The 26,570-nt window shown below is 43.3% G+C and overlaps 1 protein-coding gene across 5 annotated transcripts in view; it reads left to right on the forward strand.

The window, feature by feature from the left end:
- Positions 1–26,208, forward strand: part of LOC122543205 (NACHT, LRR and PYD domains-containing protein 3-like) — a 65,106-nt gene extending 38,898 nt beyond the window's left edge. For 4 of the 5 annotated variants that reach the window (XM_043681652.2, XM_043681655.2, XM_087984418.1 and 1 more), the window contains 8 exons: positions 2,046–3,816; positions 6,478–6,564; positions 8,981–9,151; positions 9,283–9,453; positions 11,023–11,193; positions 13,397–13,567; positions 22,538–22,705; positions 22,874–26,208. In XM_043681652.2, coding sequence (XP_043537587.2) covers positions 2,046–3,816; positions 6,478–6,564; positions 8,981–9,151; positions 9,283–9,453; positions 11,023–11,193; positions 13,397–13,567; positions 22,538–22,705; positions 22,874–22,970 — 2,807 coding nt within the window. In that variant the 3' untranslated portion in view covers positions 22,971–26,208. Of the gene's footprint in view, positions 1–2,045; positions 3,821–6,477; positions 6,565–8,980; positions 9,152–9,282; positions 9,454–11,022; positions 11,194–13,396; positions 13,568–22,537; positions 22,706–22,873 lie in introns of those variants that run through there. The other variant, XM_087984420.1, reaches the window with a different exon arrangement.
- The last annotated feature ends 362 nt before the right edge of the window (positions 26,209–26,570 follow it).

Here is a 26,570-nt window from a genome sequence, read left to right on the forward strand (position 1 = left end):
ACTTTCTCCATTAGTCTACAATGGGGAACGTTATCAAACACCTTACTAAACTCCATGTATATGACATCAACAGTCCTTCCTTCATCGTCCAACTTGGTCACTTCCTCGAAGAACTCCATCAAGCTGGTAAGGCACGATCTCCCCTGCACAAAACCATGTTGCCCATCACTGACCACCTCATTCCTTTCCAAATAAATAGATCCTATCTCTCAGTACCCTCTCCAGCAACTTCCCTACCACCGACGTCAGGCTCACTGGTCTGTAGTTACCCTTGTACAGGGGGACAACATGAGCAATCTTCCAGTCCTCCAACATCTCGCCTGTATTTAAGGATGCCACAAAGATATCAGTCAGGGCCCCAGCTATTTTCCCCTTCGCCTCCCTCAGCAACCTTGGATAAATCCCATCCAGTCCTGGGTATTTGTCTACCTTAATAACCTCTAGCATACCCAACACATGTTCCCTACTTATGCCAACGCGATCTGGACTAATCAAACTTCTATCTCTAATCTCATGATTCATCATGTTCCTCTCCTGAGTGAACATTGATGCAAAATACTCATTCAGAATCTCACCCATTCTGTCAGGTTCAGCACACAGCCTTCCTTCCTTATCTTTTAGTGGACCAATCCTTTCTCTAGTTACCCGCTTGCTGCTTATATAAGAATAAAATGCTTTGGGATTTTCCTTAACTCTGCTTGCTAAAGCTATTTCATGACCCCTTTTAGCCTGCTTGATTCCTTGTTTAAGACTTGTCCTACTCTTCCGGTATTCCTCCAGGGCCCGTTCTGTTCTTAGCTGCCTCAACATTATGTTGAGGCAGCTTCCCTTTTCGTCTTGGCTAGTTGTGCAATTTATCCTGTCATCTGCAGTTCATGAATCTTGCCCTTCCTATCCTTTGCCTTCAACGGGACATGCCTATCCTGCACTGCCATTAGCCTCTCTTTGAAAGCTTCCCACATCTCAGATGTGGACTTCCCTTCAAAGAGCTGTGTCCAATCCACATTTCCCAGCTCCTGTCTAATTTTGATATAATTGGCCTTGGTCCAGTTTAGCACTCTTCCCTTAGGTCTATTCTCCTCTTTATCTACGAGTATTATAAAACGTACAGAATTGTGGTCACTGTTCCCAAAGAAATACAATTTCTATCATTTGTCCTGGCTCGATCCCCAGTACCAGGTCCAATATGGCCCCTTCCCTCGTCGGACTATTGACATACTGCTCTAGAAAACCCTCCTGGACGCTTCGTACAAATTCTACTCCATCCAGACCTCTGACGCTAAGTGTATCCCAGTCAATGTTGGAAAAATTAAAATCTCCCATCGCCACTACCCTATTGCCTCTATATCTATTCATAATCTGTTTACCTATTTGTTTTTCTACCTCACGCTCACTGTTGGGAGGTCTGTAATACAGCCCCAACAATGTAACTGCACCCTTCTTATTTCACAGCTCCACCCATAATGCCTCACTATCCAAGACCGCCATAGTATCCTCCTTTAGCACAACCATCATATCGTCCCTGACCAGCAATGCAACTCCACCCCCTCTTTTACTTCCCTCCCTTTCCTGTCTGAAGTGTCTATATCCTGGAGCATTTAGTTGCCAATCATCATCTCCTTCCTTCAACCAAGTCTGTGTGATAGCAATAATGTCATACTCCCAGGCACCAATCCAAGCCCTAAGTTCATCTGCCTTACACAGTATACTCCTTGCATTAAGATGTTGCAATATTTCACCAAATCAAACAGTCATGATAAACAACTTTAAATCTTACGTACGAGAACATAGACAATACAACGCAGAACAGGCCCTTCGTCCCTTGATGTTGCGCCGACCTGTGAACTATTCTGAGCTCCTCCCCCTACACTATCTCAAAATCACCCATGTGCTTATCTAAGGATTGTTTAAATCTCCCTAATGTGGCTGAGTTGACTATATTAGCAGGTAGGGCATTCCACACCCTTACCACTCTCTGCGTACAGGACTTGCTTCTGACATCTGTCTTAAATCTAAACCCCACTTTCTATCTGTTCTAATTAAAGGTGTTCAGGAAAAACACAAGGAAGTACTCCGGGTACAAACTCAAACACTGCAAGTGAGCACAATCATAATAAAGGAGAAGGTGAAGACTTTCCAGCTGGTTGATCGATATACTGAGCTAACAGTCATCTCTGCTCTTCGAGATCGGAAACTTGTAGAGCATGAATTGCTGGCAAGAGGTCGAGACCATGAGGAGTGGAGAGAGAAACATCTCCGGAGAGAACTGGAAAAAATTCCAGTCGATTGCTTGTTCCAGAGCAGTTTTTCCTGGATAGGATTTTTGGTCCAGAAATTAAAGAAATGGTTTTGGCAATCCAATTTCGGGAGTTCAGCAGTAGTGAGTGGAGTCCCAGGGATTGGAAAAACAACAATGGTGCAGAAGATTGTTCATGACTGGGCCATTGGGAAAATATACCCACACTTTCAATTTGTTTTCAGCTTTAAATTCCGGCACTTAAACACTTATAACGGCAGGGTTAACCTGAGGAATCTGATACTGGATGAGTATCCTTACTTTGAGAATGTTCTGGGAGAGCTCTGGAAGAACCCAGAGGGTTTGCTTTTTATATTTGATGGTTTGGATGAATTCAAGGAGAGGATCGATTTTGCTGGCCATCAGAGAAGCACAGCACCTCAGCACATGTGCACAGACCCTGAAAGCTGGTGTGAGATGTCTGACATTGTGTACAGTTTAATCCAGCACAAGCTGCTCCCAGGATGTTCAGTGTTAGTGACCACTCGTCCCACTGCATTACATTTATTGGAAGTGGCTGAGGTCAGTGTTTGGGCTGAAATCCTGGGATTTGTTGGTGATGAGCAGAAGGAATACTTCAACAAGTTTTATGAAGATAAGAAAGTGGCAGCAGCTGTTTTCAAACACTTGAAGGAGAACGAGATCCTGTCCACTATGTGCTATAACCCTTCATACTGCTGGATCCTCGGTCTGTCACTGGGTTCCTTCTTCACGCAAAGAGGCAGGAAACAGCAGCATGTTCCCAGGACCATCACTCAGCTATATTCCTACTATATTTATAACGTTCTGGAAAACCATGGTCGAGAGATTGAAAACCCTCGTGAGGTGTTACTGAAGCTTGGTGAAATGGCCTTTGCTGGAGTCTCTGAGAAGACAATTGTGTTTACAAATGAAGATTTGATCCAGTACAACCTCCAGCCCTCCCAGTTCCTGTCTGGTTTCCTGATGGAACTTTTGGAGAGAGATGATTCTGTTCGCAGCATAGTTTACACTTTCCCGCACCTCACCATCCAAGAATTCATAGCTGCGTTGGCACAGTTCCTCACTTCAGATTCTGGGAACATACAGGAACCCCTCAGTGAAGCCCATAGCAAGGAAGATGGGCGCTTTGAGATATTTCTCCGTTTTGTTATTGGTCTGTCTTCTCAGTCAGCCAGGCCCCTGGAGAAGCTCCTTGGTCCATTTTGTCATGCGACAATCTGTCAAGTGATTGCTTGGGTGAAGGAGAAGGTTGAGGAACAGATTAAAAACGCAGCAAGTAAACCTGATCAAACCAACCTGTTGAACACATTGCACTACATGTTTGAGTCTCAGAATAAGAAACTGCTTCAGGAAATTGTGGAATCTGCAGAAATATTTAATTTACGTGGACTGAGACTGACTCCGATTGACTATCTGGTCCTATCCAGTGTCTTTGAATTCTGTGATTGGGTTAGAAAACTCGACCTGCGGAATTGTTACATTAAGTGCGAAGGATTGCAGCGGCTGGATTCCATACTCCACAAATGTCGTGTGTTGAGGTAATGCTTTCTTTATACCTACCTGTTCAGCAAATTATTGAAAAGGCATGTTTTGAATTAATTCTCTGGGTACAGTCCTTCGACCCTGAGACTGCACCTTCCAAACCCACAACCACTTCAATGTAGAAGGACGCGAGCAGCAGATACATGGAACACCACCCCTTGAAAGTTCCTCTCCAAGCCACTCAGCATCCTGACTTGGAAGTATAACACCATTCCATCACTGTTGCTGGGTCAAAACCCTGGAATTCATTCCCTAAGGTTATTGTGGGTCACCTTCCAGCAGGTGGACTGCAGTGGTTCAAGAAGGCAGCACACCACCACCTTGTCTGGGCAGAAGTGAGTCCTGCTGGAGATCAGAGTAGAGATTAGAGTGGTGCTGGAAAAGCACAGAACATCGGGCAGCATCCGAGGAGCAGGAAAATCGGCATTTTGGGCAAAAGCCCTTCACCCTGTCCTGATGAAGGGCTGTTGCCTGAAATGTCGATTTTTCCTGCTCCTTGGATGCTGTCTGACAGACTGTGCTTTTCCGGCACCGCCTCATCGAGACCACTTTCTCTAAGGCAACAAGGTACGGGCAATAAGATGCTGGTTCAGCCTGTGATGTGCATGTCACGCGAGTGAATAATAAAATAAAATCTAGTCTGGCTTAGCCAGACAGTGGCTGGAAACAAACAAGTGGATGGCTTGAGGGAAAACCACGGTATCGTGGTGCAGGAAGTTACTCTGGAAAGAGACAGTCCATTAGGCAGATTAGAAAGACCGTGTTGGTGGGTGACTCACTGTTTTGCAGGATAAGCATTTTAGCTTGCAGCCAAGATAGTGAATCTGGTATGATCCCTTACCCTCTGGGTGCAAGGATCTGTGACATAACTGAAAAATGTTTGGAAAGTATGTTTGAGCAACCAGGATACCTCTCCAGGGTGGCACAGCAAGGGAGACATTTCTGCCATGTGTGCAGGAGAACTTTCTGGAACAGTACATTTCCAGTTCTACGAGGGAGGGAAGGTGGGAGCTATGCTGAATCTGATCCAAGGAAACGAGGCAGGCCAAGTGGAGGATGTCAGAGGAGGGAGTATTTGGGGAAAAAGTGATCATAATATAATAATCAATGTTAAGTTAGAAAAGATAAAAACCAGTCAAGGATTAAGACCCCTGAGTAGAAATCAGCAGATTTTGTACCAGAGCTAGTTGATTGGAAATACACTTTTGTGGATAAAACAGGGGATGAGAAGGGGAGATTTTCAGAAAGGAGATGAATCGAGAGCACCCTAGGTCCATACCCATGAGAAATAAATATGGGGCATCCAAGTCTGCAAGACCATCGATAATGAAGGATATTGTTGAGAAAATAAGAAATAAAAACGCGATAAACTGCATTCTGGAATAACAATAGCAATAGAAATCAGGAAGAGTATTTCAGAGTCGGAAGGCTGAACTAAGGAAGGCTTAAGAGGAAGCATGAGAAAAAGATCTCAAGCTGCGCGAAAACAAATGGTGCAATATTCTCCAAACATATCAACAGTGAAAGATTAGTGAATGATAGTGGGGTCCATAAGGATCAAGCAAGGTCAGTCTGGCAGAGATAGTAAATGGGTATGTTGCTTCTGTGAAGTGGCGGGAAGCTAACAGGTGCCAAATATGTAGGAGGAGACCTCACCAGGTGGAGAATGGGATGGATCCTAGATTGCAATGAACATCTTTGACAGGGTAAGGAAAGATATTCTGTTTCCACTAGTAGTATTGCCAGTAACTAGGGATCAAAATTTCAAGATTAACAGCAAGAGAGCTAAGAGTCAGATGAGAAACTTCTTTCCTCAGAAGATTTAGAATATGCTGCCTGGGAGAGTGTTTGAGACAGATTCCATAGGAGGATCGAAAAGAGACTCTATATATATTTGAAAGTGATTCATTTAGAGGCTACAGAATTTGGTTGCAGAATGTGACTAGCTGGATAGCTCTTTCAGGAGCTGGTACAGACACAGTTGAATGTGCAGTACAGTACAATTCTATAATTCTAATTAGTAATTTTGTGATGAATAATAAAAGAATCAGCTACTAATTCCCTCAGGTGGGAGAATCTAAAATGGATCTTTGCGAACGTTTCAGAATATTTTGGTCCATTGTAAAATCATCTCACTTATAGAAAAGAAGAATTGCAAAATTCCTCCAACATGGAAGTATTTACATGCTAAGTTTTAGTATATTAATTTTGATCATCAAATCGAACTAGGCTGAGGGCTATTCAAAGGATTTGAAAAACGCATAAGTGATGGTGTTTTTTTAAATATATAGGTAGTTGTATGGAGCAATATTGTTTGCCAGTGACAGGAAATGTTATCATTATCTTTTGAACTCGCTTTGATATGGTTGGCAACATTCATGACAAACAAATACTACACTTCTGAAGAAGTGTCATACTGGATTTGAAATGTTAACTTGCTTACACTCTCGTGCGCTCTGTCCCGCACTGACTCGCACTCCCATTCTCTCATGCTGTCTCTCGCTGTCTCGCGCTCGGGTGCTCTCCCTCAAGCTCTCCATGGATGCTGCTCGACCTGCTGAGCTTCTCCAGCAATTCAGATATCCAGCATCTGCAGTATATTGCTGTTAAGTTTTATTCAAGTTTTGATTTAACTTGTTTATGACTCTTGTTTTTAGACTGAGTTTTAATGAACTTGGAGATTCAGGAATGAAACTACTGTCTGTAGTTCTGAGGAAGCCAGACTGTAAAATACAAGAACTGGGGTAAGTGAAAGATTATTTGGAATTGTTTACTAAGAACTGGATGCTGGACAAAGTGCACAGTAACCATACATGCAAACCCATGAATTAGGAGCCAGAGTCATCCATTAGGCTCATCAAGCCTGCCCACCATTCAGTAAGAGTATGACTGATCTGTTTGTGCTTTCAACTCCACATTTCATCCTACCCTCTAATAATCTGTGTCTCCCTAGTCAATCGAGATTCATTTACCTCTGCCTCAAAAATATTCACTCTTATTTCCTCCAATGCTTCCTGAGGAAGTTCGTTCCAAAGAATCATGAGCCTCCGAGAGAAACAAAATTCCTGACTTCCATCCTAAACTAGAGGCCCCTAATTTTTAATCTGTATGCATTTTTCCACAAGGAGGCACATCCCTTTAGCGCACAACTTATCAGTTTCCTCAGGGTATAATATGTTTCAATAAGGTCGCCTTTGGTTATTATAACCTCCCAATGGATATAGGCCCAGCCTTTCAGTCAAGTGAACCTTATTTGAGAAGTGAACCTTCTCTGAAAGGTTTCTGAAGTATTTACATCCTTTCATAAATAAGAGACCTATTACTTCAGATGTTTTCTCACCAATGCAATGTACAAGTGTAGCATAATGTTTCTACTTCTCTTATCCATTCCCCTTATAATAAACAACGTATCACTTGCTGTTCCTACGCTCTACCGTTTTGTGATTTGTGTTAAGAGACTCTCTAAACTTTATTATGTCAGAGTTCTGTAGTTTCTCTCCACTTAAGTATTTATTCTTCATGGTTACCCACATTACACTCCATCTGCCAATGTTTTTGCCTTATGAACCTGCCTTTGCAAATTACTTCTGTCTCTTACCAACTTACTTAGCTACAAATCTCTATGCGTTTGATTCCTACATCTAAATTATGAATGCAAGTCAAAATCAGTTTATCACATTGTCCCGACCATTAGGCAATGATGCTTAATGCCTACTTTTTGCTGAATCATAAGCAATTCTCTACGCATGCTAATATACAACAACAATCTGTCATGTCGCGTTTTAACCTTTTGCCTTGTCTGATATCTTTTGGAAATCTGCGTAGAGCCATCTATAGGTTTTGTCTTTATCTGTGCTTAGTTTATTGGAGTCTTTGGAAAAGAGATCAAAGGATCAACAACATTGCTGTGGGTCTGGAGTCACATGTAGGCTAGGCCAGCACATTTCCTTCCATTTAAGGCTGTTGGTGAACCCCATGACCCCAGAACATTGGCCAGTGCCTGGTCCAAGTGCTGGTCCAGTGCCTACACTACTAGGCCACTGTCTTCCCCTAAACATTGTTCTACCCTTTATAAGATTTGGTTTGAGTGTGGTGCTGCAAAAGCTCAACAGGTCGGGCAGCATCCGAGAAGTAGGAGAATCAACGTTTCAGGCATAAGCCCTTCATCAAGAATGAGGCTAGTGGGCCGGTGGGGTTGAGAGATAAATGGGAGAGGGGTGGGGAGGATAGCTGAGAATGTAATAGGTAGATGAAGGTGGAGGAGAAGGTGATAGATCAGAGATGAGGATGGAGCGGATCAATGGGAAAGACGATGGACAGGTCAAGAGGGCGATACGGTGTTGGAGGCTTTGGACTGGGATAAGGTTGGAGGAAGGGGAAATGAGGAAACTAGTAATCCACATTAATCCTGTGTGGTTGAAGGGTCCTGAGACAAAAGATGAGTTCTTTCTCCAGATGTCAGGTGGTTAGAGTTTGGCAATGGAGGAGGTCCAGGACCTGCATGTCCTTGGTGGAGTGGGAGGGGGAGTTGAAGTGTTCGGGCTGAGGGACTTTGGTGGTTGGTACGGGTGTCCCAGAGATGTTCTCTGAAATGACCCGCAAGTTGGCATCCTGTCTTCCCGATGTAGAGGAGACCACATAGAGTGCAACCGATATAGCAGATGGCATTAGTGGAGGTGCAGGTCAATTTCTGTCGGATGTGGAATGATCCTTTGGGGCTTTGGATGGAGGTGAGTATGGAGGAGCGGGTGCTCACTTTCTCCTTATAAGATTAAGCCTAAAATTATCACTTCCAAAACAAAGATCATCTCTTTCCATTGTAGCAATATCATCCCATAATTAACAGATCTGCCCTTTCACCTTTATTAGCTTGCTGTCTTTACAAAATGTCTTGTACCCTTGAATGTTCCGGTCCCAGTCTTTTTCACCTTGCAGTCATTTTTCAGTAATGGTTATCCGATCTTTGTATATTTATTTCAATTTGTGCTGTTTTGTTACTTGTGCTGTGTTAATTCAGATACATTGTTAACAGCATAATGTGGTTTCAATAGATCTGGAGAAGTTACACTCATTGTTGCTATTTTTCTTTTGTCTACTGCACTATCTCCTTCACGGTCACCGCCCCCAAACACCCTTCTGCCTCCCTCCTTTTCTCTTCAGCCTGGAGGAAAACAGTCTGACAGATTGTTGTGCCGGAGAGCTCTCATTTGCACTCAGTATAAACAGGTCACTGAATGTTCTGAATCTGAGTAATAATGAGCTGGGTGATTCTGGAGTGAAGTTACTGTGTGTCGCTCTGAGGAACCCTGACTGTACAATACAGAAACTGCAGTAAGTACCAAACTGAGAGAGACTGTTAGTAATAACTCGTTGTCTGACACTCTACCTATTGTGCCTTTCAATAATAGTAATATTAACAAGCACTGGGACTGATCCCGATCCACACTGTCTTTCAATTCCAGATTGGCTGATGATGGTCTCTCAGCTTCTTGTGTTGAGGATCTTGTCTCTGTTCTCACTACAAACCGATCACTGACAAATCTGGACCTGAGTAATAACAAACTGGGAGATTCAGGAGTGAGACTCCTGTCTGTACCCTTGGGGAACTCGGACAGTAAAATACAGGAATTGGTGTAAGTACCTAATTGTGATAGATTGAAGTTCTTGTAACTAGACACTTGTCACTTTTTTTATGAATGTAATGAATACACACATTGTTATTAATAAATGTTACATAGTGTCACAGATGTATAGCACGGTGGCATGGCGGCTCAGTGGTTAGCACTGCTGCCTCACAGCGCCAGGCACCCAGGTTCAATTCAAGCCTTGGGCAACTGTGTGGAGTTTGCGCATTCTCCCCGTGTCTGCATGGGTTTCCTTTGGATACTCTGGTATCCCCTCTCAGTTTAAAGGTGTGTAGATCAGTTGAATAGGCTATGCTGGCAGTGTTCGTGGATATGTAGGTTAGGTGAATTAGTCAGGGGAAACTTAGAGTAAGAGGGTAGCAGAATGGTTCTGGGTGGGTTACTCTTTGGAGGATCAGTGTGGACTTGTTGAGTCAAATGGCATGTTACCACACTGTGGGGATTCTATGATTTTTCTGAAAAGAGACCCTTCAGTCCAACCCATTCATGCTGACAGGATATCCTAACCTAATCTCGTCCCATTTTCCAGCACTTGGCCCATATCCCTTTAAACCCTTGCTATTCACGTACCCATCCAAATGCCTTTTAAATGTCATAATTGTACCAGCCTCCACCACTTCCTCTGGCAGCTCCTTCCATACACACACCACCGTCTGCATGAAAAGGTTGCCCCTTAGATTCCTTTAAAGTCTTCCCCCACCTCACCCTAAACCTATGCTGTCCAGCTCTGGACTCCCCCACCCCAGAGGAAAAGACCTTGCCTATTTATCCTGTCCATGCCCTCCTTGATTTTATAAACCTCTGTAAGGTCACCCTTTAACTTCTAAAGCTCTAGGGAAAACAACCTCAACCTATTTAGCCTCTCCATATCACTTGAATCCTTCATCCCTGGCAACATCCTTGTAAATAGTTTCTGAACCCTTTCAAGTTTCACAATGCCTTCATCCTCCCTATAGGGAGGGAGACCAGAATTGCACACAGTTTTCCTAACTACTATCCTGGATAAAATGAAGTACGGCAGATGCTGGAGATTAGAGCCAAGAGTGTGGTACTGGAAAAGCACAGCAGGTCAGTCAGCATCCAAGGAGCAGGAAAATCGATGTTTCGGGCAAAAGCACTTCATCGGGAAGGGCTTCCTGATGAAGTGCTCTTGCACGTAACATCGATTTTCCTACTCCTCAGATGCTGCTTGACCTGTGCCTTTCCGGTACCACACTCTTAACTAATGTCCTGTATAGCCGCAATATTACCTCCCAACTCCTGTACTCAGTGCTCGAACCAATAAACGCCCTCTTCTCTATCTGAGCTACCTGCAACTCCACTTTCGAGGAACAGTGAACCTGCATTCCAAGATCTTTGTTCAACAACATTCCTTAGGACCTTTACCCATAAGTCCTGCCCTGAATTGCCTTTCTAAAATGCAGAACTTCACATCAGTAATTGTTTTGATTCATGCTATGTTGTTAGTATAATGCATATCCTTAAGAAGGATCAGTAGCAGTGATATTAATAAGCTTTGGGATGCTCATTTAAACGATCTGTCGTTCTGCTTGCCAGGCTGAAAGAAGTTGGTCTCACATCGGCTTGTGCTGCAGATCTGGCTTCAGCGCTCCGTGCAAGCCCGGCACTGACCGTTCTAAACCTGGGTTATAATAAACTGGAGGATTCAGGAGTAAAAGCACTGTGTGAAGCTCTAGCCAATCCCAACTGTCAAGTACAGAAATTGTGGTAAGTACCAATCTGAGATTCTATTTGAGATTGAGAAACAGTCCATTATTTTTATTATCAGTCGGAGTGCTCATAATAAGCACTATGCAATGTTCAACAACAGCGTGATTACTATTAATGCAGGCTATAATGTTACCAGTAGTTGTGTTCATAATTAGCACTTTGAGAGCCATGTTTTATTTCTTATTCCAACATTGAGATTAAACAAGAGCATAGAATGTCTAGTCTCAGTACCTTTAGAAATTACTGTTGCAGAAGCAGCATGTTAAGTGACTGTCTCCAAGATTCCCAGTTAAATAAAGTTATGGAGTCATACAGCATAGAAACAGACCCTTCGGTTCAACCAGTCCATGCTGAGCATAATCCCAAACTGAACTTGTCCCATCTGCTTGCATTTGGCCCATATCCCTCCAAACCTTGCCTATTCATCTACTTTTGCAACATTTGAAAGACATTTAGATTTTTACCCACATCCACCACTTCCTCATTCCACACATGAACCACCTGTGTTTAAAAAAAAAAAAAAAAATGCCCTTTGTGCCTTTTTTTAAAATCTCTCTCCTCTCAAGTTAAAGATGTGCCTCCTCGTCTTGACATCTCCCATCCTAGGGAAAAGGCAGCTACCATTAACTCTATCTGTACCCCACAATACTTTATAAATTTCTGTAAGGTCACCTTTCAACCTTTCGTTTTCATTCAAAGAACGAAGAACAATGAAATTATAGCACAGGAACAAGCCCTTCGGCCCTCCAAGCCTGTGCCAATCCAGATCCTCGATGTAAAAAGACCAAAACAACCACCTAATAGCTGACAAGATCCTAGTAATTCTCTTCTGAACCCTCTCCAGGTTAATAACTGCGTGACCAGAACTGGACACAATGTTCCAGAAGAGGCCTGACCAGTTTACTGTACGCTCTCAACATGATTTCTGAACTCCTATCTTCAAAAGACGGAGCAATGAAGGCAAGCGTGTCAAATGCCTTACGCAAACTTCAGAGAATTATGTACCTGAACCCCACAGTCCCCCTGTTCTACAGCACTATCCCAAGGCCTTACCATTATCTGTCTAAGCCCTACCTTTGTTGTATCAAGATGCAATAGCTCACATTTATCCAGCTTGAACTCCATCTGCCATTTTACTGCCATTTGATTAAGATTCCTTTGTAATTATAGAAAACCTTCTTCAGTGTCTACTATGCCACCAATTTTGGTGTAATCGGCAAACTTGCTAACCATGCCTTCTACACACTCTCATCCAAATCATTGTGATAAGCAAAAGGGGACCCAGAACCAATCCCTGTGGTGTACCGCTGGTGACAGGCCTCCAGTCTGAAAAGCAATCCTCCGTCACCTCTGTCTCCTGCCGTTAAGCTAATTATGTATCCGGTTGACTTACTTAAGGTATTTGGACAATTAAAGTTATAGGATCAACAGTAGGTCCTCCTGCATTGACACAGACAACTGCACCATCAGAAATGAAACAGCAGCCAGCCCTTATGTAGGGCAATTCCTTTCCAGGGAAACCAGTGTCAGCAGCATTTCTGATGTCTCAAAGATGGTGGATAGTTTTGAGAGAGTTGCCAGAAACTGATGAATGTGTGCAGGCTCAGAACCCTTCCCCATTCGGAACTCCTGGAATCCATCTGCTGGCGGAAACATTCCACTCCACTCCAGATGAGGTGCATTGATAGATCCTTTAAAATGTTTAATTGATTTCACGTTGCTCTGTGAACAAATATTGGTCACCACCTCTAACCAGTCGACATATGTGGTGCTGGAAAAGCACTGCCAGTCCGGCGTCGTCCGAGCAGCAGACAAATTGACGGTTTGAGCATGAGCTCTTCATCAGGAATGAACTAATTCCTAATGAAGAGCTCATGCTTAAAACATCGATTCACCTGCTCCTCAGATGCTACCTGATTGGCTGGGCTTTTCGACTCTGATCTCCAGTATCTGCAGTCCTCACTTTCTCCTGCCAGCTCTAACCCAGTCATATCCAGAATGGCCCAGAGGTGAGTCCATAATGGCACACTGGCCTGTAGCTTTAATTCACTGGCCCATCCTTCTCTGCTCCTGCGCTGTCACTGCCCCACACTTCATCTCCAAATGTGCTCTGTACAACAGTAATAGTTTCATTGCTGGGAGAATTATGGATGTCTCTTTTTGCATTTTATATATACCCTTACCACTGTCTGGTCTGCAGGCTCTGTGAGAATGGGATCTCAAATGCAAGCATGAAGTATCTCACCTTCGCTCTCAGTTCAAACTGTTCATTGATCGAGTTGGACTTGGGCCACAATAAAGTGCGTGATTCAGGAGTGAAGCTTCTGTCTGCAGCTCTGCGGAATGCAAAATGCAAAATTCAAAAACTGCGGTAAGCGCCATGACTGTGTTAACTGTTTTCACTAACTGGTATTTGTCAGAGCTCGCAATCGGTCATAATTGAATTCAGAGTGTCCCTATGATGGACCCATGATAGCATTAATGCTCTGAGTCAGAAGGCTGTGGGTTCAATGTCTGTCCAGATACCTCAGCTCAAAAACTCAAGGCTGACACTCAATGCAGTGTTGAGTGGCTGATGTTCAAGAAGCACCTTAAACTGACAACCCGTATGTTCCCCCTGGTGAACGTAAATGGTGTTATGGCATTCTGTTTTGAAGAGGTGCAGGTGAGTTACAACACAATATTAAAATCAAAGTGCGCTTCACCTGAACAATGAGACAATGACCAGCTTCTGCTGAAATATTTGTGGCCTCCAAAATACATCAAGCGCGTTGTTTTCTAAGAGACAGGAGGTGGCTGGGAGGGGAATTGATCAAACGACTACTGTTAATTTTGCATGTTTTAGTGTCATGGAAGGTCCCATGTCACTTCACAGGAGCTTTGGAAAATCAAGTGACACAGAACTGAATTATGTCCAGTGATCAAAAGCTTGGTCCAAGTTAGGTATCACCGAAAATAGTAGGGCTAGAGGGATTACAGTGAAACAGGGGGGTAAGACTGCGATGGGAACTAATACTAAAACAAAAGACTTTAAATTGAATATTGCTTAATCAGGAGCCAATGGAGGTCAATAAGCTCAACAGCACTCAAAATACACAGGGGTGTGGATGGAGGATTCACACCAAAAGTGGGAAGATTGACCAGGGAAATTTACTCATGTAGCCACCCAATCAGAAACCTCACCCTGTCCCTGGAAGAGTTACAACCACAGACTGAATCATAGAATCCCTCCAGTTTGGAAGCAGGCCATTCAGCCCATCGAGTCTTCACTGACCCACCAAAGAGTATCCCACCCATTTCCACAACCCTACCCCTGTAACCTTGCATTTCCGTGGCTAATCCACTGAGTCTGGACACTGTGGGCAATTTAGCGTGGCCAGTCGACCTAACCTGCACAGCCTTGGACTGTTGGAGGAAACTGGAGCACCTGGGAGAAACCCATTGCAGACCATGGGGAGAATGTGCAGAATTTGCTGGTGGAATTAAATCGGAGTCCCTGGTTCTGTGAGGCAGCATTGCAAACCACTCAGCCGCCATGCTGACGGTTTCCCTAACGTGTTGCAAATACGGCCGTGAAGTAGCATCTGACTGAAAGAGCAGCAAGCAGGGCAGTGACGGTAGTGAGTAAGGCTACTGAGACAAGAGTAGAGCTGGAGCGAGCGAGCGGGCTGGAAGTTTTGAAGGCTGGGGCAAACGCACTCAATAGCCCTCTGTTGGAAAGAATTCATAGATTCGCAACCTTCAAGATATTTAGATTTGGTAAACAAATTGCCAGTCTACAATAATACATAGTAAAGGTAAGATGATTGTGGCTAAGGAAACCTAAGTAGGAACTGATATGAGTCACTGACAAAATGTCTCACTGCTATGGAGAGATTTGCTAATGATTAATTCCGTGGTATGCGTGTGAATATAAACACAATAGGTATGATAAACAGCAGCTGAAAGCCTGGTCAGCAACGGGATGTCTGAAAGAAGCTATGCAGTAATATACAACATGGTCCTTCACATTTTGGCAGGTCAACCAAACTGTCAATTATTGGTTGCACAAAAGTGGGTTAGATGTGCTCCGAATCAGCGCGTTAGGATTAATTTGCAGAGTGAGGATATTAAAGATTGGAGAAGCCCAGAGAAGGAAAGATGTTAAACTTAAAAGGGCTCAGAAAAGATTTTGCTGGGATTGGAGGATTTGAGCTGTAGCGAGAGGCTGAATAGGCTGGAGCTAATTTCCCTGGAGCAGCAAACCTTTTCAGACAGAGGGTGGTACGTGTATAGAATGAGTTGCCATAGAAAGGAATGGAGGCTGTTGCTATTACACGGCTTTAAAAGGCATCCAGATGGTACATGCATAAGAAGGGTTGAAAGGGAAATGGGCCAAATGCTGGGAAATGGTACCAAATGAATTTAGAATATCTGGTTGACGTGTATGGGTTTGACTGAAGCATCTGTTTCCATACTGTACAAATGAGAGAAAGTACAGCATGGGAACAAACTGTTTAGGTATATGCTTAAAGGTTGTTTGGTATTGATTACAAATTTCTGCAGATGTTATAGAAAATGGTAAGGTACTAGTTACCCCTCTCGTTTTAATTGTTGCACAACTGTGAGGATCAAACTGTCACAACTGGGGGGGTATTGCCTATTGGTATTACTAGACTAATTATCCAGAGAGACTGGGACCTGGGTCCAATTGGTGCCGTGGCAAATGGTGGACCTTAAATTGAATAAAAATCTGAAATTAAGAGTTTAATGATGACTAAGAAACCACAATTATAAACTGATATTTTCCTAGTTGCCTTCAGTTCTGAGGAAGGGTCATTTGACTCAAAACATTTAAATCTGATTTCTCTCAACCGATGATGCCAGACCTGCTGAGTTTCTCCAGCATTTGTTGTGTTTTTGTTTCTGGTTTACGGCATCCGCAATCCATTCAGTTTTTAGGAAACCGTTATTGTTGGTGAGCCAGATGGGTTTTTCTGACCGTCCTTTTTGGGAAGGAAACAGTTGTTCTCTTCTGGTGTGGCCTATATGTATCTCTCAACCCACAGCAATGTAGTTGACTCTTAACTGTCCTCTCGGCAATTTGGTATGAGCAACAAATTCTGGCCCATCCAGTGACCCTCATTGCTTGAATGCAAAAACAAATTTGCAGTTTGTCTGATGATGGAGGCATTAGTTCTTTGTCAATGAGTCCATCGATCCCAAAGGATAACAACTAAAAGGGAGTTACGAAAGTCAAATGATCAACTGAAGAGCTATTCAAGGGAGCAAGGTAACTATTATAAGTGAAGCAGGAAAGTCCACTGGAAAATATGAAAACTGGATGAATGTATGGATGAGGGTCAGTAGGTTGGGCTTGTGAATTGGGAATATAATGTGGAGGTAAGAGTGTGCATCCAAATGATGCCTTGAAAGAGATCTGTTGAAATAAATCCTATCAATAGGTAGAGAAGGTCAACCAGTTGCAATCTAGAAAGGCAGAGGCTGTAGCTTAACAAGGACAAGAAGTATAGGAAAAACCTGAAAAAGCGCCAGCAGCAGAAGTCCACATGATCGGGAAGTCTTAGTAGCAATGTACTGAGTAGAGTAGAAGTTAATTAAGGGTGTGAAGAAATATATAGCTGGAGAGAATTTGGAGGTGACTTTGAGGACCAGGATCTGATCGCATCTGTGGGCGTGTACAAAAAAGGTGTCTCCTGATGGGGTTTAGAAAAATAAAGCAAGGCTTTTGATATAAAGATAGCTTCACCAACAGCAAGAAAAATAATTTTCAAAATGTTCTTTGTTTCGTCAGCCATAAATGCTTGAGTGTCAATCAGAGATTCCAGAAGATTTGGAGAGTGGCTAATGTGGTCCATTATTTAAGAAAGGTGGGAAGAAAGCCCAGGGAACTGTAGATCAGTGAGGTTGATGTCAGTGATGGCTAAGTTGTTGGAGGGGATCCTGAGGGACAGGATTTACATGCATTTGGAAAGATAGGCCTTATTAGGGATAGTCAACGTGGCTTTGTGTGTGGGAGATCATGTCTCACTAACTTGTTTGAGTTTTTGAAGAGGTGACAAAGAAGCTTGATAAAGGTAGACACCACCTACAGTATAATGGCTTGTGAGCAAGCCATTTGACAAGATTCCATGTGGTAGACAGGATTAGATCATGTTGAATACAGAATGCACTAGCCAACTTAATTTGAAAGTAGATGGAGGGTGGTGGTAGATCATAGTCTTTTGGACTGATTGGTTGTTTTTTGTGATGAGTAGTTTACTACAAGGATTGAATAAAGAACGAAGAAAATTACAGAACAGGAACAGGCCTTTCAGCCCTCCAAGCCTGTGCTGATCCAGATCCTCTATCTAAACCTGTTACTTACTTATTTTCTAAGGATATGAATCCCTCTGCTCCATGCCTATTCATGTATCTGTCTGGATACATCTTAAATGATGCTAATGTGCCCACCTCTACCACCTCCACTAGCAATGCATTCCAGGCACCCACCACCCTCCAAGTAAAGGACTTTCTACACATATCTCCCTTAAACATTTCCCCTCTCACCTTGAACTTGACTCCTAGTAATTAAGTCCCCCATTCTGGGGGAGAAAGTTTCTTGCTATCCACCCTGTCTATACCCCTCGTAAGTTTGTAGACCTCAATCAAGTCTCCCCCCCCCCCCCCCCCCCTCCCCCCCCCTACCTCTATCTTTCGAATGAAAATAATCCTAATCTACTCCAGCTCTCTTTGGAGCTAGCACCCTCCATACCAGGCAACAACCTGGTGAACCTCTTGCACCCTCTGCAAAGCATCCACATCCTTTTGGTAATTTGGCAACCATAACTGTGTGCAGTATTTCTAATGTGGCTGAACCAAAGTCCTGTATAACTATAACATGATCTTTTGTACTTGATACCCCATCCACTGAAGGAAGGCATGCCGTATGCCTCCTTGACCACTATTGACCTGTGTTGCCACCTTCAGGGTACAATGGGCATGAACACTCGGGTCTCTCTGTACATCAATTTTCCCCAGGGCTTTATATTTACTGTATAGTTTGCTCTTGAATTTGGATTTTCCAAAATGCATCACCAGGCGTTTGCCTGGATTGAACTCTATCTGCCATTTCTCTGCCCAGCTCTCCAATCTATCTGTATTCTGCTGCGTTCTCTGACAGTCCTCTTCACGATCTGCTACTCCACCAATCTTAGTGTCATCTGCAAACTTGCTAATCAGGTGCTGGGTCCATTGTCTTTTGTCATTTATACAAATGATTTGGATATGAGTTTTGGAGGTTTGGTTAGTAAGTTTGCAGATAGCACCAAAATAGGTGGTGTAGTAAACAGTGAAGAACGTTTATCTAAGAATACATGAACCAATGGGCAGAGGGGTAGCAGGTGGAGTTTAGTTTAGATAAATGTGAGGTATTGCATTTGTAAAGGCAAATCAGCGCATGACTTATACGCACAATGGTAGGATTTTGGAGAGTGTAACTGAACAGAGACCTAGGGGTACAGGTTCATAGTTCCTTGAAGGTGGAGTTAGAGTTGGACAGGATAGTGAAGAAGACATTTGGAACGCTTGCTTTTATTGGGCAGTACCTTAAGTATGTTATGAAGTTAAAGGTGTGCACTGTACCTTAGAGAGTGAAAGCTGGCAAACACCAGTCATGTCACAGTGTGTACCAGAAAATTAAAAGATGTAACATTTTTGGCAGTAACCTAGGTACCTCGCTGTTTTCACAGCATTTCGAATTGAACCAATCAGTTAAAACTGTGCCCCAAGATACTAAAACCCAATTGAATTTGAATGTTACTGCTTGGGCACCAATGAGATGATGCAATGTTTTGGGGTATAAAAAGGAGGCATTTTGGACAGTTAGCCAGAGAAAAAGCACCTTCTGCCCCTGACTGCCCGCAAACACTCTCTCTCTAAAAAGTACCTTTCTCATATGAAACATCTTTGCAGCAGAATGCCCAAGGTGACCCGGGGAGATATACAAACAGGAAGATCCACGCCACTGACTGGTTTTCTAAAATTGATTTGCTGTAAGTTTAATCGGGGCTTTATCGGATCAGTATGTTGTCATACAGTGGGAGGTAGGTAACCAATGTTTAAGAGAATGGAAGCTTAGAGTTATCAAAAGTTGTTGCTTAATGGTCTGTTTTGAACTTAAAGAATGAATTTGATATTTTTTTCTTTAAATAGTGGAATTTGTATAGTTCTGTACTCATATTTTAACAGATTACGAGGTGAGGTGATTAAATTAGCAGAAGGGTTTACTGCCATGTTGTAACAAGTGTAGGAGTTAGGATGTCAAGCTGAAGCTATGTGGGATATTTCTTAGACCACTTTTGGAATATTGCATTCAGTTCTAGGCTCCCTGCTATAGGGAAAGAACCATAAATATTTTCTGAATCCTTTCAAGGATGTTGTTGGGATTGAAAGCTTTGAGCTATAGGGAGAGGCTGAATAGGAGCATTGGGGTCAGAAGGTTGATCTTACAAAGTTGTAGAAAATCAAGAGGGGCATGGATAGGGTGAATAGCCAAGGTCTTCGCAAGATAGGGGAGTCAAAAACCAGAGGAAATAGGTTTAAGGTGAGAGGGGAAAGATTTAAAAGGGGCCTGACGGATAACGTTTTCACACAGAAGGTGGTACGTGCATGGAACAAACTGCCAGAGGAGCTGGTGGAGGCAGGTAAATCGGAACGTTTAAAAGACATCTGGATGGTACGTGAATAGGAAGAGTTTAGAGGGATATGGGCCAAATGTTGGCAAATGGGCTAGATCTGATTAGCCCATGTCGCCCATATTGGATCAAAGGGTCTGTGTTTCTGGGCTGTATAACTCTCTCACTCTGATTTTAATTAGATTGATTGTCACATGTACTGAAATGAATACTGTGAAAAGTATACATAAGATGGCACTGTAAGTGCCAACTTATAAAAAGTTACTTAGGTACAAGCTGAGAAATGAAGAAAGTAAGTACTCAGTATAGATAGGTTCCCTACAATATGGAAACAGGCCATTTGGCCCTACAAGTCCACACCGACCCTCTGAAGAGTAACCCACTCAGACATGCTCCCCTAACCTATATTTACCCCAACTAATGCACCTAACACTGGACAATTTTAGCATGGCTACTTCATTTGACCTGCATATCTTTAGAACATAGAACATAGAAGAATACAGCGCAGTACAGGCCCTTCGGCCCTCGATGTTGCGCCGATCCAAGCCCACCTAACCTACACTAGCCCATCTTTTTATTACCCTTACCAAAGTGAATCACCTCACACTTAGCTACATTGAACTCCATTTGCCACCTTTCTGCCCAGTTCTGCAGCTTATCTATATCCCGCTGTAACCTGCCACATCCTTTCTCACTGTCTACAACTCCTCCGACTTTCGTATCATCCGCAAACTTACTCGCCCAACCTTCTAACCCCTCCTCCAGGTCATTTATAAAAATGACAAACAACAATGGTCCCAAAACAGATCCTTGCGGAACACCGCTAGTGACGGCACTCCAAGATGAACCTTTGCCATCAACTACTACCCTCTGTCTTCTTCCAGCCAGCCAACTCCTAATCCAAACCTCCAACTCACCCTCAATGCCATACCTCCGTATTTTTTGCAGTAGTCTACCATGGGGAACCTTATCAAACGCCTTACTAAAATCCATATACACCACATCTACTGCTTTCCCCTTGTCCACCTACTTAGTCACCTTCTCAAAGAATTCAATAAGGTTTGTGAGGCACGACCTGCCCTTCACAAAACCATGCTGACTATCCTTGATCACATTATTCCTATCCAGATGTTCATAAATCCTATCCCTTACAATTCTCTAAGACTTTGCCCACAACAGAAGTGAGACTCACCGGCCTATAGTTACTAGGGTTATCCCTACTCCCCTTCTTGAACAAGGGAACCACATTTGCTAGCCTCCAATCTTCTGGCACTACTCCTGTAGACAACGAGGACATAAAAATCAAGGCCAATGGCTCTGCAATCTCCTCCCTTGCTTCCCAGAGAAACCTAGGGTAAATGCCATCAGGCCCAGGAGACTTATCTATTTTCACCCTTTCCAGAATTTCCAACACCTCTTCTCGACATACCTCAAAGCCATCCATTCTACTTAATTGTGACTCAGTACTCACATTGACAACAATGTCCTGTTCCTGATTGAATACTGACAAAGTATTCATTCAGTGTCTCCCCAATATCTTCAGCCTCCACACGCAACTTCCCACTACTATCCTTGACTGGACCTATTCCTACCCTAGTCATTCTTTTATTCCTGACATACCTATAGAAAGCCTTGGGGTTTTCCCACAACTCTTTGAATTGTGGGAGGAAGCCAGAGCACCCAGAGGAAACCCATGCAGACACGGGGAGAATGTGCAAACTCTATACAGACAGTTGCCCGAGGTCGGAATTGAACCTGGGTCCTTGGCACTGAGGCAGCAGTGCTAACCACTGAGCCACCATGCCACCCAATATTGTATAACCATAGGTCAGAATATTTCTGCAGCGAGATTAGTTTGAGAGAGTGTCCTTCTCTGGATATTAAACCAGTGGCCTAAATAATGGCTCACGATTTTGTACTTCTCACATCCATCTTAGTAAAACTGGGTTGTCTTCAGTTAACAGCAGTCTCTATCATGTTTTACTGGTCCCATGAGGGGCAGTCATTCCTGACGAATGGCAAATGCCTGAAACGTTGACATTCCTGCTCCTTGGATGGTGCCTAACCTGCTGTGCTTTTCCAGCGTGACAATTTTCAACTCTGACTCTGCAGCATCTGCAGTCTTACTTTCCCCTCGCAAAAATATGGGAAACATTTCCAAAAAGCGTTCAGTAGCAACACTCATTCATGCTACACTCTTCTGGGAAGAGGTACACACAATAAAATGTAAACTCGGAAAGTAAAGACTGGCAATTGGTACTGTAGTTTTGAAAAAGATGCTGGCGAGCAGAGAAATCTCCAAATTGAAATGGTTAGGTAGCAGCAGTTAGCTATCTTAACTGTTTTGCAGAGAAATCATTGGACATACTGCATGTTAGACTATTCCATGTAGTACATCCTGGTTTCTTGCTCATTCATCCGGTTCCCTCTTAAAGTGATAGCTCAACAATTGTCATTTGTGGAAATTGCTATGGTGCAGCGGTGATTACATGTCAAAAGTACTTCAAAGATGGCAAAGTATTAAATTTGTCTCTGAATTGTGACAAGTGGGCAAGTCTTCTAGTCCAGTTACTAATCAAAAACTATATTATAGTATCAGTCACAGTAATATTAATAAAACTTTATTCCAGACCCTGATTTCTGTTCCTTGTGTGTCTGATCCCTAGGCTGGATGATAACCGTCTCTCAGATTCCTGTACTGAAGATCTTGCCTCGGCCCTTAGTTCTAACCGGACACTGACACGGCTGAATCTGGAATGCAACTCCTTCACTGATCAATCAGTCCCAGCACTCCGCCGAATCATAATGAAATGCACTGGTCTAGCTTGCATCGAGTGAGTGGTTTATGTTCGTGTTTGAATTAATTGCTAAAATCGAAATCTACATCAGTTACTCCTTTTAGCTAATATTTGTCAGTAATTATGATTGAAACAGTAACCTCAGTCACCCTGTTGTTGACACTGCTATTAAATCTATTGTATAATCTATTTCATCTCTTTCAGGCTGTGGGACAACAAGTTCAGTTCAGATGGAAAACATCAACTCAAGTCACTCCAGGGTACAAGATCTGGACTCAATGTGGAGTTGTCAGCACGTTAATTATCACTTTGGCATGAACTTGTGTTTATATAGAACATAGAACAATACAGCACAGAACAGGCCCTTCGGCCCACGATGTTGTGCCGAACATTTGTCCTAGCTTAAGCACCCATCCATGTACCTATCCAATTGCCGCTTAAAGGTCACCAAAGATTCTGACTCTACCACTCCCACAGGCAGCGCATTCCATGCCCCCACCACTCTCTGGGTAAAGTACCCACCCCTGACATCTCCCCTATACCTTCCACCCTTCACCTTAAATTTATGTCCCCTTGTAACACTCTGTTGCACCCGGGGAAAAAGTTTCTGACTGTCTACTCTATCTATTCCTCTGATCATCTTATAAACCTCTATCAAGTCACCCCTCATCCTTCGCCGTTCCAACGAGAAAAGGCCTAGCACTCTCAACCTATCCTCGTACGACCTATTCTCCATTCCAGGCAACATCCTGGTAAATCTTCTCTGCACCCTCTCCAAAGCTTCCACATCTTTCCTAAAGTGAGGCGACCAGAACTGCACAGAGTACTCCAAATGTGGCCTAACCAAAGTCATGTACAGTTGCAACATCACTTCATGACTCTTGAATTCAATCCCTCTGCTAATGAACGCTAATACACCATAGGCCTTCTTACAAGCTCTATCCACCTGAGTGGCAACTTTCAAAGATCTGATTCTCTATTCCTCATGTATGACCACCCATGCTCCAGGTTGGAAACCTGTTGGCCATTCCCAACTGAAGCTGAATGGGGATCGTCGCTCTCTGACGGGATAAAGGCCCAGCCACAGAAATGCAGGGGGCTGGCTCAAAATAGTCATGAGGATGTACAACATAGAAACAGACCCTGCAGTCTAACTTGTCCATGCCAGCCAGATATCCTAACCTCATCTAATCCGATTTGCCAGCACTTGGCCCATATCCTTCTAAACCCTTCCCATTCATATAGCCATCCAGATGCCTTTCGAATGTTGCGGTTGTCCCAGCCTCCTCCACTTCCTCTGGCAGCTCATTCCATATATGCACCAAATTCTATGTGCAAAGGTTGCCCCTTAGGTCCTTTTTTTTTTTAAACCTTTCCCCTCTCACCTTAAACCTATGCCCTCTAGTTCTGAACTCGCCCACCCTGGGGGAAAAAAAACCTTGTCTATTTACCCTGTCCATGCCCATCATTATTTTATAAACCTCGATAAGGTCACTGCTCAGGCTCTGACGCTCCAGGGAATATAGCCTCAGCCTATCCCTTTAGTTCAAATCCTCCAACCCTGGCAACATCCTTATAATCTTTTCTGAGCCCTTTCAAGTTTTGCAACGCCCTATAGGAAGCAGACTATAATTGCACACGGTATTCCAAAAGTGGCCAGACCAATGTCCTGTACAACTGTAACATGACCTCCCAACTCCTATGCGCAGTGCTCTGACCAATAAAGGAAAGCATACCAAAAGCCACCTTCATTGTACTATCCACATGTGAATCCACTTTCAAGGAACTATGAACCTGCACTCCAGGGTCTCTTTGTTCAGCAACTCTCCCCAGGTCCTTACCATTAAGTGTATACGTCCTGCCCTGTTTTGCCTTTCCAAAATGCAGCACCTCACATTTATCTAAATTTAAACTCCATCTGCCACTCCTCTGCCCATTGACCCATCTGATCAAAAACCTGTTGTACTTTGAGGTAACTTTCGCTGACTACTACATCTCCAATTTTAGTGCCATCTGCGAACTTACTAACTATACCTCCTATGTTCACATCCACATCATTTGTACAAACGACAAAATGTAGTGGACCCAGAACCATTCCTTGGAGCACACCACTGGTCACAGGCCTTCGGTCTGAAAAGCAACCCTCCCACCACCACCCTTTGTTTTCTACCTTCAAACCAGTTCTGTATCCAAATGGTTAGTTGTCCCTGTGTTCCATGTCATCTAAACTTGCTAACCAGTCTACCATGAGAAACCTTGTCAAAGTCCATATTGATCACATCTACCACTCTGCCTTCGTAATTCCTCTGTTACTGCTGCAAAAAACAGAATCCAGCTAGTAAGACATGACTTCCCACGCACAAAGCCATGTTGACAATCCCTAATCACTCCTTGCCTTTCCAAATACATGTACATCCTGTCCGTCAGGAGGCCCTCCAATAACTTGCCCATCACTGAAATCAGGCTAACCTGTCTACAGTTCCCTGGCTTTTCCTTGCCACCTTTCTTAAATAGTGGCACCACGTTAGCCAACCTTCAGTCTTGAAGTACCTCAGCTGTGACTATCGATGATACAAATATCTCAGCAAGGGGTCCGGCAATCACTTCCCTAAGCTTCCCACAGAGTTCAAGGATACACCTGATTAGGTCCTGGTGATCTATCCACCTTTTATGCTTTTTAAGACATCCTGCACCATCTCCTCTGTAATATGGACATTTTTCACCATCTAATTCCCCACATTGGGTGTATTCTATGTCCTTCTCCACAGTAAACACTGATGCAAAATACTTGTTAAGTATCTTCCCCCATCTCCTGCGGATCCGCACATGCTGCTTTGCTGTTCTTTGAGGGGCTCTATTCTCTTGTTAGTTGTCCTTTTGTCCTTAATCTATTTATGAAATCCTTTTGGAATATCCTATTTACCAAAGCTACCTTGTGTCCCCTTTTGGCCCTCCTGATTTTCCTCAAGTCTACTCCTGCTGTCAAAATTGGACTTCCTCCAATTTCAAACTTCAACTTTTAGATCCTGTCTATCCTTTTCCATCACTATTTTAAAACTAAGAAATTTATGATTGCTTAAATTGGAGTGGTGTTCAATTATATAATGCATTTTTCATGATTTGCATACATCTCATTAGATTTGCTGACTTGGTGTGTTTGTTTTAGGTTTCATTTTAAATTTTGTGCAACAGTTTTGTGTTCATTTGTGTGTTAATCCAGTGCAATCATTTTTTTTTTCATTTTTGGAGTAAACTTGCATTAATTTGTACAAAAATCTTGTGTTTGTGTCTTAAAAGTGTGTTGTGGCTGCTGCCAGTTTGAAACTGTAGTTGTGTGTCTGTGTGTATTCCAAGTCTGGGCCCAGTGGGGGTGAGGCAAGAACAAGAACAAACTGAGACAGTCCTGGGCTAAGCCATTGACCTGTTGCTTTCTCCCAAACCCTCCTCTCATCTATCAACGATGATGGTTGGTGTGTTCCAAGTAGAGGGAGCCAGGAGCTGATTTGCATGAACTGGGATACAAAGACCAAAGAGATTGGGGGGGACATGGAATGCGCTGCCTGTGGGAGTGGCAGAGTCAGAATCATTGGCGAACTTTAAGCAGCAATTGGATAGGTACATGGATGGGTGCTTAAGCTAGGACAAATGTTCGGCACAACATCGTGGGCCGAAGGGCCTGTTCTGGGCTGTATTGTTCTATGTTCTAGATGTACAGCACAGGAACAGGCCCTTCAGCCTTCCACGCCTATGATATTCATCATGCCCTAACTATAAACTAAAGAACAAACCCTCTGCCCTTATTTGGTCTGTATCCCCCTATTCCCTCCCTATTCATGTAACCATCCAGATGCCACTTAAATGTTGCCAATGTCTTTGGTTCCACCACCCGTTCTGGCAGTGT

This window comes from Chiloscyllium plagiosum, unplaced genomic scaffold (assembly GCF_037043375.1).
Source record: "Chiloscyllium plagiosum isolate Xiang-an unplaced genomic scaffold, Cpla_swu_hap1 HiC_scaffold_48, whole genome shotgun sequence".
In the NCBI taxonomy this organism is placed as follows: Eukaryota; Metazoa; Chordata; class Chondrichthyes; order Orectolobiformes; family Hemiscylliidae; genus Chiloscyllium; species Chiloscyllium plagiosum.